We start from the raw sequence: 12,844 nt of genomic DNA on the forward strand, positions 1-12,844 counted from the left end.
AGACCTAAGCTGCAGTAGGACATCCTTAGTGCTGCTGAGGAGGCAGGAGAGGCTTCCACCACCACCACTGTACTGGCAGCTGGCAGCTTGGCTTGTGGCTGAGCAGAGCCCCCCCTGTGGGAGCGCATTGACCACCAGGGGGCAGCTCCTGCATTGAGCATCTGCCCCCTGATGGTCAGTGTGTGTTATAGTGACCAGTCATTCCCAGTCGTTCTGCTGTTAGGGTCAATTTTCATATTACCCTTTTATTATATAGAATAGAGGCCTGGTGCACGGGTGGGGGCTGACTGGTTTGCCCTGAAGGCTGTCCTGGATCAGAGTGGGGGTCCCCACTGGAGTGCCTGGCCAGCCTGGGTGAGGGGCTGAGGGCTGTTTTCAGACTGACCAAGCCCCCCAGCGACCGAAGCTCCCAGCCTTTCCTTTTTTTGTTTTGTTTTTATTCGTTCCAGCTCTGTGGCCATGGCGACTAGAAGCAGGTATCTAGGGTTTATTTACCTTCTATAATTGAAACTTTGTTGCCTTGAGAGGAGGCAGCAGTCGGCTGGGAAGCTTGGCTTCCTCCATCATTGGGGCAACCATGCCTCCTTCTTGCTCCAGCTCTGTGGCTGCCGGCCGCCATCTTGGTTGGGTTAATTTGCATATAGTCTCTCTGATTGGCTGGTGGGCGTGGCTTAAGGCATAGCGAAGGTATGGTCAATTTACATGTTTGTCTTTTATTAGTGTAGATTGTGTCAGCCAGAGAATGGATACAAAATAACTACAATTCATAGACTTTGAGTCAGCTCCCAATAAAGATAATAACTTCTATTTATTGAGCATCTACCCCACGCTCATGTTAGCTCATTCACTTCTCACACGCAGAAATTATGACACTGCTACAGAGTATCATGTAGAATTATACATGTTACATACAGAGGGAGCTGAGTGCAGAAGCTGTGACTTGTTCAAGGGTCCAACCCAATTCAAACAGGTCCAGCTGCCTCTAAACCCTACGCTCTTTGCACAGCACTGAGCTCTCTCAATCTCGATGAGGAAATCAGACCAACCTAGAGGAAGTGGTAGGTGACAGCACAGCCAGCAGCTCCTGTGAAAACAGGGAGGAGAGTAGTTATATCAGCTGGAGGGGAGGTGGAGGGGAGTTGTCCCCGCCAAGGTCAAAATCAGGGCGACCAAGATGGATGTGACTGATGAAAGCCAAGCTGAGTCCAAACAACTGTGCTTGCTGACCGGCGTGGGCGTGGGCGGTGAGCTGGACACTCCGTGCCAAGACCGCAATTTGGAAAAGGCTCAGGGACTTTCCTCTGCTAATTTAAGCCACTGATGTCTCCGGAACTGTGTTCCCTGCGTTGTGATACACAGTTGAGCTTGTTGAAATTTCAAACTCCAGAAGGCTGCATGAGGAAGACATGAACATGGACAGTCTTTCTCACGCCCCGGGTGCAGGGTCTTTCCCCGGGAAGGGCACTTCGGTGGCGGCAAACGCTGGCCGTTCAGTCCCATTTGGCAGATTTCCCCAGCTCCTGGGGGGAAGCCAAGCTGACTGTCCCCTTGAGGGGGCGTTCCTCTGTGTGTAACTGCATTCGGGGCTTATGGTCTCATCTTTGCAAGAATAATTCATCCGATGCAGTGCCTGCTGTCAAACCTGAAGCATGCACATGCCTTGTAGGTGACCTGGGAGAGCAGGTGCGTAAGGATCACAAACTGCTTGGTTTGTGAAGAAACTTCTCGGTGGTCCGCCTGTCAGAAAGGGACATCCTCTGTGGCTGGGTGGAGAATGCAGGCCAACCTCAACCTCAACACCTCGATTCCACAGGAGCTGACCCGACACCCTCCCCCCATGTCCAGCCCTGAGCAATCACAGGTGTGCGTGCCGCCAGGTGCCAGTGCACCCAGATGCCCCCTCCAGGGGCTCTCTTGTTGGCCAGCATCATGAAGCCGGGTGCCACACGGGATGCTGGCTTTTTAGCCAAATGAGAACGAGGTGGTGCCGGCGAGTCATCGACATTAGAATGGGATGTCTGACATACGGTGCCGACTAGGAAGTGGGGGGGAGGGGGTGCACCCGAGGCAGCCCCGCTCCGGTGCTGAGCAGGCCGAGCCTGGCGCAGGCTGAGGAGCTCTCAGCTCACTCTTATTTCGATAGGAGCTGCAGGGCGGCTCCCCAGGCACCCCGCTCTGGCTTGTTAACATGTGAGTAGCAGGGGTCCGTGGTGTAGGTGATGTATGTGTGCCAGTTTCCCGCCACGGGGTCAGTGGAGGGTGAGGCGGTGGCTGGTGCGGGGCCTGGTGAGCCCGCGGCTGTTGCGCACTGTGGGCCACGTGACCAGGGGACTCCACATGCGCCCGTCGTCCCTAGTGCCATGGGCAGGCGTGGGGCAGACAGACCTGCTGCTGCGGAGCCTCACTCAGGCTCAGCCGCTCAGCCGCCAAGAGCAGAGGTGGCGTTTGATGAAATCTTATATTGAGTCGCTTTCGGTTGAGAAACAGGCTCCAAGCCTCTCCTTTGCTAAAACTCTAATCAGTACTCAGCCAAACCTGTGACATAAGTAAACCCGGCGTGTTTATCTAACTGAATCGCACTCCACTCCCCCCTTTAACACGAGTGTGGTGACACCCTCGGCTCTGTGCTCGTCCGGTCCCACAGCACCCAGCTCAGTGTGTGGCCACATTGACCAGCGTCGGGTACTGACTCCAGCTGCGTCTGTGGCTCATTTCAGGGCTTTAAGACCCTGGGATGCGAGGCCCTGGTGGGCAGCTCAGTTGGTTAGAATGTCGCTCCCATACACCAAGGCTGTGGGTTCAATCCCCGGTCAGGGCACATGCAAGAATCAACCAATTCTCCTTCTCTCTCTGAGGAGCCATTACCATCTTGCCTGCAGACGGCAAACAGTATTGGAAGGTGAGGAATTGTAGCTCAAATGACAGTGAAAGGAGGAACACGTGATCACCTGGGGGTAATTTCTATCACTGTCCACACTCCTTCCCTGCCCCTTAGATCTCTGTGAAATAGACTAAACTTGATCTCACGGTGTTTTTCTGTGTGTGTGTTTTTGTGACTCCTCACCCATGGATATATTTTTCCCATTGATTTTTAGAGAGAGTGGAAGGGAGGGGAGAGACAGAGAGAAACATTGATGTGAGAGAGACATCAATTGGTTGCCTCCCACATGCACCCCGACCAGGGCCAGGGATCAAGCCTGCAACCGAGGTACATGCCCTTGACCAGAATCAAACCTGGGACCCTTCAGTCTGCAGGCCGACGATCTATCCACTGAACTAAACCGGCCAGGGAAATCTCACAGTTTTATAACAAAAATAAAACAAAACAACGAAAAATCAAGTAAAATGAAAACCTGGCTGGGACCGAGATGGAGATGGACCAATGAGCACACAGCACACCTTCTCCAGGTCCTTCTAGAGCAGCGGTTCTCAACCTGTGGGTCGCGACCCCTTTGGGGGTCGAACGACCCTTTCACAGGGGTCGCCTAAGACCATCGGAAAAACACATATATAATTACATATTGTTTTTGTGATTAATCACTATGCTTTAATTTATGTTCAATTTGTAACCATGAAATTGGGGGTCACCACAACATGAGGAACTGTATTAAAGGGTCATGGCATTAGGAAGGTTGAGAACCACTGTTCTAGAGCCTCACCAGACAGCAAGCTCCCCCCCCACCCCCCCAGGAGGCCTCCCAGACAAACTGTCTAGTTACACAGGGCCCTGTGTCTGGTCACTACCAAAAACAAAGCAATAAAGATGCTTGTTAAAGAGAGCACTGGGTAGCCCTAGCCAGTTTGAGCCGGCCTGTAGACTGAAGGGTCCCGGGTTCGATTCCACTCAAGGGCATGTACCTCAGCTGCAGGCTCGATCCCCAGCCCTAGTCTGGTGGCATATGGGAGAAACAATCAATGTGTTGCTTTCACATCGATGTTCCTCTTCCTCTGTCTCTCCCCCTCCCCGCCACTCTCTCTAAGAAATCAATGGGAAAATATCCTCTGGTGAGGATTAACAAAACAGAAAGAAGGAAAGAAAGAAAGAGAGAAAGAGAGGAAGGAAGGAAGGAAGGAAGGAAGGAAGGAAGGAAGGAAGGAAGGAAGGAAGGAAGAATAGGGTAACTTTCCCCTTGGAAGCTTAAAAAGACATCATTTTTTAAAATGCAAACCTCTCTCTCCCACTTTATTCCAAATGTATTTAACTGTCTGACTAATCTGAAGGCGGATCAGTAAAAAAATTAGAAAAAGAAAAATCCTATCCTGATTATTAGTTAAATAGGTGGTTTTGGCAGTTGCATTTAGCCACAAGTAGAGTCTGCTTCAGCCCATGAAAAAATGCCTGGGAATTAGCTTTTATACGCTGTATCCAAGGAGTGCTTCAGGAGCTCTGGAAAAGATGTTATGTTCCCAGCAAGTGAGGAAAACGCCTCCCACCCCATGTCTCTCAACCCCAATGTGCATTATTCACATTCGCAACAAAACCCCATTTCATTGGGCCGAGGTTAGTCTAGCATTTGTTCGAACCTTCAGGGATCACAAACCAATGGGGTCCAAGCGAGGCCCTGTTAGGTCCACTTAAAAGTCATTGAACGTTTTCTTTAGGAAGAGGAAGTCCTTGCCCGGGTCTCTGTAGAGGCACAGAGCAGATTTCCGACTCGGCAGAGCCTGACTTCCCGCATGAGCACATTGAGCAGAAACACATGTAACCCCCACTGAGCTGGACCTGGCACCGTGACAGAGCACAGTCATGTCCTGAGAGGAGAACCCGAGCCCAGGACAGCGGCTCGGTGCGGGGAAAGGAAGGACTATGAGCCCAGGGAGTGGGCTGTGGGCTCGCCTCCAGCTTATCCTGATAACCAGGGGTCTTGCTGCCCCTAAGCCCTGAGATCCTCCTACGAGACCTTCCAGCTTATCAATCAGTCTTTCCAAGATGTGGTGACAGTCCTTGCAGTGTGATGTCTACGTAGCGGAAGAACTTTCCATCGTCAACATACAAGACCTGGTGAAGCCAGACCCGATGAACACTGCCCTTGGGGTGCAGATGAGACTTTGGGGGTCATTTCCTACTGGAAGAACTATTAGGGTCCTGCAGATCCCCAGTGGCGAAGCCCTCATGAGAGCTGGATCCTAGAGTCATCCCAGGGTGGACCACCGCAAACCCTAGTCACGCAGAGGCCCGGGGTTGACTTAATCTTGGAGGAGGAAGGAGAAGAAACAGAACCGCTCGCATTCAGCCCCTCCCACGTACCAGCCTCTCACACATATTTGTCTTCCGCCCACTGACGAGCCTGTCAGGGAGCTCTCACTCTCCTACAGACCAGGAAGCTGAGATGAAGTGACCCTCCCAAAGCCTCATTGATTCAGCGGCTACTGGCCAGAAACAGCCGTGGCCAAGGCAACCACCCCCCGGGGGAGCTTACATTTCCTTTCATTTTTTCAAGCACTTTCTTATCATGACTCACAGTAAACAGTACAGATTAAACTACCACACAATACATGCATCATAAAGCTCACATATACACATGTAAACTACCACACAATACATGCATCATAACATGCATACATACATGTAAACTACCACACAATATATACATCATAAAACACACACATACATACATTTAAACTACCACACAATACATGCATCATAACACATACATACATACATGTAAACTACCACACAATACATACATCATAAAGCTCACACATACACACATGTAAACTACCACACAATACATGCATCATAAAGCGCACATATACATACATGTAAACTACCACACAATACATACATCATAACACATACATACATATATGTAGACTACCACACAATACATACATCATAAAGCTCACACACACACGTAAACTACCACACAATACATGCATCATAAAGCACACACATACATACATGTAAACTACCACACAATACATACATCATAAAGCACACACATACATACATACATGTGAAACAAAGTTTTTACACATATACCCAAGAACTCACCCTTTGTGTGTGCAATGAATTCACTGATGTTTCCTATTCTAACTCTCCTTTTTTAAAAGCACATTTGGCAATAACCAATCACATTGATTTCATGATCCCTAATGAGTCACTATCAGGTTTGAAAACACGGTTCTAGTTGACTTGACTGGAATGAACTAATGTTGATATTAACATTTCTCCAAGGCCTGGGGAGGTATCGACATCTTTTTCAGAGTCTAGTCTCTGGCAGGAAGGAGGAAGGTGAGAGTGGAGGTGGCTCCTCTGCTCACAGCCTCGGACGGTTTGCTAGAGCCATCCACCTCCGGGCTGGGCGCCCAGGCCTCCCTTCGCACAGCCTGCCCGATGGCCCCGCAGTCAGATGAGTCTTATCTTCCCTCTCACCTCCTGCTCCTCCCGCACAGGATGACGACGGAGTACCCAGGCCACTACGGCGAGGACATGGACATGGTGTCCTACGACTATGATTACTACATGCGCGGAGCGACAACCACCTTCTCCGCGGTGGAAAGGTGAGCTTCCCCGGGCCAGGGCCGAGGAGCAGCACGAGCCACGGGCCAGGACCCTGACTGCAGGAAGTCCGAGCTGGGGTTTCACTCTTGTGGTTTCCCACTTGGTCCGGGATTCAGGAGAGACTGGCTGGACGATGGGAGGCGCTGGGAACTGACTTACTCTCACAAATACGAGGGGTCCAGACTGCTCGGGGCGGGACGTCCTCTCCTTGGTAGCCCATGATGCTCTAAGCTCTTCCCTTCACTCAATTTCAAAAAGCACTTCTTGCCAAACGTCAGCAGGAGAGGGCAGCCATGGTTGGAGGCTGTTTCTCCATACGACCCCTTGGGACTATGGGAAGACGGAAGGGGAGGGGCTGGAGAGAAGCACACCAACCCACCAACCATATTTAGAAATGAAAGGGGGAAGTTTTATTAACATAAAAAGCACTAACTTGTTCATCCCCTTTCTCTCACCATCAGCTCCCAGTGCTACCTAAATACATCAAGACAATACAATAAGCAGAAAATAAGAATTCTTCTCCCTACTAACATAGAGAGAGGGGTGTGTGGATAAATGCAGGTGTAAAAGGTAGATGTGATCTACTTGTGGTCAGATGGGAATCAGTTCACCCAGCAAATGAGTTCCTGAAGTGTTAGTAACACACGCTTTGCAAAGAGAACAAAACTTACATCAACTCATTCAATTATGGACGGTGATGGGTTTGGGTGTGACTTATCTTCTGTGTATAGTGATGTTTGTAAATGAAATGACATCTCACCTAACTAAAGCTCACTTACTTAATAAGGTCCACAATGTAAAAAACAAACAAACAAACAAACAAGCGTTAATTAGCTCTAAAGAGGCTTCCTGAACAAATACGTTCATGCTACTCATAAGAGACCCCTCAATTCTCAGTCGGGATCATTTTTATTTTAGATGCATTTTACTACTAACATAGAGAGAGGGGTGTGTGGATAAATGCAGGTGTAAAAGGTAGATGTGATCTACTTGTGGTCAGATGGGAATCAGTTCACCCAGCAAATGAGTTCCTGAAGTGTTAGTAACACACGCTTTGCAAAGAGAACAAAACTTACATCAACTCATTCAATTATGGATGGTGATGGGTTTGGGTGTGACTTATCTTCTGTGTATATTGATGTTTGTAAATGAAATGACATCTCACCTAACTAAAGCTCACTTACTTAATAAGGTCCACAATGTAAAAAACAAACAAACAAACAAAAGAGGCTTCCTGAACAAATGAGGCTTCCTACAAACACGTTCATGTTACTCATAAGGGACCCCTCAGTTCTCAGTCGGGATCATTTTTATTTTAGATGCATTTTAACTAGTTAAGTTACCTGTTTCCTAGAAGCAGCAAAGTAAAAAATGAGCAAGGAAGATAGTACTTAGAACGAAACTTGCCTCATCAGGGAGGAGCAACAGCTGAATGTTTTCACACCACACACACACACAGGCACACACATACGCATGCATGCACACACACACACACACACCCCACACACACACACCACCTTACTAACGTAGAGAGAGGGGTGTGTGGATAATGCAGGTGTTAAAGGTAGATGTGATCTACTTGTGGTCAGGTGGGAATCAGTTCGCCCAGCAAATGAGTTCCTGAAGTGTTAGTAACACACGCTTTGCAAAGAGAACAAAACTTACATCAACTCATTCAATTATGGACGGTGATGGGTTTGGGTGTGACTTATCTTCTGTGTATAGTGATGTTTGTAAATGAAATGACATCTCACCTAACTAAAGCTCACTTACTTAATAAGGTCCACAATGTAAAAAACAAACAAACAAACAAAAGAGGCTTCCTGAACAAATACGTTCATGCTACTCATAAGAGACCCCTCAATTCTCAGTCGGGATCATTTTTATTTTAGATGCATTTTAACTAGTTAAGTTACCTATTTCCTAGAAGCAGCAAATAAAAAATGAGCACACGCACACACTCTCGAATGCGCTCACCTAAGAGAAGGAAAGACCTCAGAACTCAAAGACTCTCGAATACGCTCACCTAAGAGAAGGAAAGACCTCAGAACTCAAAGATCACAGAAGCCGGTGACGTTCAACCGGCTGCATAGCCCCGAAGGGCAACTGGGTAAGAGGAGAGCTGGTGCTCAATGTTTTTAATGACGTCTCCACGGCAACAAGAAAGTTAGTTCTGCATCCCTGTGTAAGAAGGCAGGGGAATCACAGTAAAGGAAGAACACCATCTAAAATTACTACAAAAGAAATGTATTTGGGCAATTAAAATGCCCACTTCCTCCACACCCCGCTGGCCAAGGCTGAGCGAGTCCATGCACTCTCACACCCACGCCCGCCCTCTAAGCAAACACGCGATCAATTCCTGCCAGGCAAGAAGGGCGGGCCTCCGCCTTTCCCTTTCTGGGTTCCAGGGGTTTCCTCGCCTTCATTCCCTGCAGTCGTGTTTCCCGAAGGAGCGTGCCACAGGGTCAGAACTCAGTCAAAGAAAGAACAAATGAGCAGATGGATGGCCCAGTTAGGAGACGATTCTTCAAGGTGAAATGTGGATGGCATTACCTACATGCTAGTGCTCCCAGCTGTTAGGGACGGAGCAGGGGGAGCTGACCAGGCCTCCACACAGCCAGCCACCTAGTCAGTCCCTTGCAGGGCCACCGGGGCTGGGTGAGGAAGTGCCCAGGACTCCTGACCTCACAGGCCCCCTTGGTCTTCTGGAGGCTTCTAGTCCTGTCCTCTGAAGGAGTGGGTTAGGTCCCTTCGGTCCTACCTGCTCCTTGGGGGGCTCACGGCTTTCCCTTCATGGGGACCCTCCCACGGAGTCCTTTCTCACCGCCTCCTCTCTCTCTCCACAGGGACCGCCAGTGGAAGTTCATAATGTGCCGCATGACCAACTATGACTGTGAATTCGAGAATGTTTAGATTTGCCGCAAACCAGATCGGGGTGAAGGGGAGGGGCCGGAGGCCCAAGGATGTCCACCTGTGTTAACTCCAGTTGGATCCTGGGAGGCTCCTGCCACTCTTTCTCCTCCCTGAGCTGGTCAGTGGCTGCGATGCCAGCTTGCTAAGCCTTTCTGACAAGTATCACACTTATAACCAAACCCACAATGAAGCCACGTTTCTCACTCCCAACATGGTCCATAGCGACTGTTTTATAGGACTGACAACGGCTTTCCACAGGCTGCATGGATGCTGTGCATGCTCACAGCCGGAGCACCTACAGTGCGCACCTCACAGAGGCCTGAGCACCTATTGTGCGCACCTCACGGAGGCCTGAGCACCTACACTGCGCGTGCACGGCCTGAGCACCTACAGTGCACGTGCACGGCCTGAGCAGGAGCCTGGTCCCTGGAGCACCAGGGCTGAGAGTCCTGGGAGCTGAGCGCAGGGCCGGCTGAGGAAGGCCGCAGGGAGGGGTGGGAGGCCGGGTCCTCTCGGAGGACAGACCTCCCCTTGAGGGACACGCTGGCCTGGAGGTTCAGGGCACAGCTCCGTGCTCCGGGCGAGGGGACTGGGAAGTGAATTGGGAACCGGAGGGTTGGGGTGGAGCTGAAAGACAAGACTGGAGATTCTGGAGTGGAAAAAGGCTGTCGGCACACCCAGAAGTGCAAGGAGCACGGGAATCAGTCTCCAGTCAGACAAAAAGGGGAAGAAGAGAAAGGCCGGAGGCTGGACTCTGGTTAGGATGGGGGGGGAGGGGAGGGGCAGGTTGCTTTGGGAAAGGGATCGGCTTTTCATCGCTGGCACCTGGAGGCTCCGCCAGGACTCCTGGGAGGCCACTGGCCCCCTCACCGGACGGGCCCGATTTTCTGGATGGGAGAGGCTGCCCTGAGGGCCCACTCCCCTCCAGTGTTAGTTTAGGGGTGTCTTTGGCAGAGGCGGCACCATCTCCCCCTCCTGTGATGTGTCTGTCCCCAGCCTTTGTATTCTCTTCATGATAAAAGGAATAAAAATATGCGCATTCCTGAGCTGCGATGGTGAGGGCCAGCGTTTGCTCCCCCCCCCCCCAGCTACTCAGCCACCCTTTCAGAAAATACAGCTTCGCCCCGGGGTCTGTGCCACGCGCCGTGCAGGGCACCGGGGAGACCATGACGATAGTGACAGGAGTGGCTGGGGCCTATCTGGAAACCCGTGCTGAGCGCGTTCATCGAGGATTGGACACGGGGTGGAGCCGCAGCTCTCTGCCTCCGACTCGAGCCTGGCTTGTCCTCAGCCCCCGTCAGCCACCTCCCCTCAGTATGCCACAGGCAGCCCTGGCGGTGGCTCAGCTGGTTGGAGTGTTGTCCCATACACCAGAAGGTTGCGGGTTCAATCCCTGGTCAGGGGGGTACAGGAGGCAGCCGATCAATGTTTCTCTCTCTCTCAAAAAAAAAGCCCCCAGTGAGGATTTAAAAAAAGGAGCCCCTCTTTCCTTTAGACACGTTAGCCTTTTGTTTGCAGATCTTTGCTGCCCTGTGGGCTAGGAGAGCAGGCAGCCAGGAGGAGCCAGAAGAGCAGGTGGGGCCAGCCAGCGAGTTACGCACCCAACAGACGGCCAAGAAGGTGGGTCTGGCCAGGGGGCTGCCTGGCCCGGGAGATCCTGGCACGTGAAGGGGAAGGCAGGGCTAGGATGGCCTCCTCGGCCGGCCGTAACTCGAGGTCCTTTCTCAGCCGACGGTGCTGCTGTGTGGTCTCCACCCCGTTGTTCCCACCCCTCTCACAATCTTACTTTACAACAAGCCTCGCCAAGTTATTTTTCACAAAGGGAGCCGTTAATATTTAGTGACTGCAGCCCTGGGTCGGGGGGCCGCCAGGAAAGGGCTGCGCTGTGGGGCGAGCTCAGCTGGAAGGGGAAGCAACGCAGCTGGCTGACTTGCAGCTGTGATGTGAACAAGAGGCCAGAGGTCGGGGGGGGGGGGGGGCTGGGGGGGGGGGCTGGGGGGGTGGCACCAAGCTGGGACGAGCGGCCCAGGAGACCGCGGCAGCACAGCTCCGGAGGAAACAGTAGAGCGACCCAATCAGAGCCTGTGCCGAGCAGAACAAATGGAGAGGTTTTCACTCAGAGGAGAACTGTCCTCTACATGTGGACCAAGGACGAGGACAGTGCAGACCTGATCCACTCGGTTCAAACCTGAGGAACTCGTTCTTTCTATCGTAGGTCAGTCAGTCGGTGAAAGCTAAGTCGGACCAGGGCTAAAGCCCAGATCGCTGACCACAAACTCCCTCTCAGTGTTTCCGTTGCTCCGATCCTTCCGCCAACTTGCTCCACAGCTTAGACTAGCCACCTCCGCATTTTCCGGGACATTTGCCTCGGTTGTTGTTGGTTCCTAGCTGTCCTAGGACCCTGTGAGCTCTATCATCCGGCCTAATTATTTACTAGTATAAAGGGCTTGCTGAGGTATCATCTTCCAGAGGACACACCGGGTGAGAGTCGAGAGCCTGGGCCCACCCCTGCTCTGACCAGGGGTGGCTGTGTCCCCGGCAGATCCCAGGCCCCGTCTCCTCACCTGCCTGGTGGGGACAGGAATCCACTTCCCAACAACTCCCACGGCGGCAGCCACGTGGAATGGGAAGAGGGGACGTGAGTCCCACCTCATGGGGCCCAGTCTCACAGGGAGACATGAGAAGATAGGCAGTGAAGACGTGGGTTCTGCAGAAGCCCAGGCTATGCTTGGCCCTGAGGGACACTAGGACTCCCCCAGCCCCTGCCCTCGCCCCAACACCAGGGCCCGGGAAGTCCCCTCTCCATCCGGGCTCTTCAACACATATCGTCCTTATGGCCAACGGCTTTGGGCCAGACATGGAAGTCCACTTCTTTTTAGTTTCCTTAGGAGACTGTATTCTCACAAGAGCTTCCGTGAAGGTATTAACTCAAAAAGAGGACCTTCCATGGAGACATTTCCTTCCTCCACAGTCTTTCCTGTTCTCCATGCAGCAGGGGCTGCCCTGTCTCTGGCTCCCCCTTCTCACCCTCCCAGACCCGTGCCCCTCTTCACGAGGGTCCAGGCAGCCACAGTGTCAATGGTGTCAATGGCATCCACTCTCCTTGGACCAGTTTTATTAGTAATTTAGCCACTTCTGTTTCGTTCTGTTAAATCCCGCCGCTCTGCTCAGGGTGGTACCTGAGCCTGGTTTCCATTCGGGGACCAGGAAAACCCTTTGCAAACAGTTCCAGGACCTCCATTAACGTGCAATCTATTCCTTTACAAAGCTAGATAAGAGCACACACCCACTTCAAACATCCTTTTAAAGAAGAATAATCATAAAACACTTACATAGGGCTCAGATTTTCACAGAACTCACCACTTCTCACAGAGTGGAATATCCATTTTCTCCTAAAAGCTGGAAACCTATTAATTTTAAGACCTG

The 12,844-nt window shown here is 51.4% G+C and overlaps 1 protein-coding gene across 2 annotated transcripts in view; it reads left to right on the forward strand.

The window, feature by feature from the left end:
• DPT (dermatopontin) overlaps positions 1-10,459 on the forward strand; it is a 53,743-nt gene extending 43,284 nt beyond the window's left edge. For both annotated transcript variants that reach the window (XM_005861227.2, XM_014535580.1), the window contains 2 exons: positions 6,397-6,504; positions 9,352-10,459. In XM_005861227.2, the coding sequence (XP_005861289.1) occupies positions 6,397-6,504; positions 9,352-9,418 (175 nt within the window). In that variant the 3' untranslated portion in view covers positions 9,419-10,459. The remainder of the gene's footprint in view (positions 1-6,396; positions 6,505-9,351) is intronic.
• Positions 10,460-12,844: the final 2,385 nt, after the last annotated feature.

This window comes from Myotis brandtii, unplaced genomic scaffold, assembly GCF_000412655.1.
Source record: "Myotis brandtii unplaced genomic scaffold, ASM41265v1 scaffold1460, whole genome shotgun sequence".
Lineage (NCBI taxonomy): Eukaryota > Metazoa > Chordata > Mammalia > Chiroptera > Vespertilionidae > Myotis > Myotis brandtii.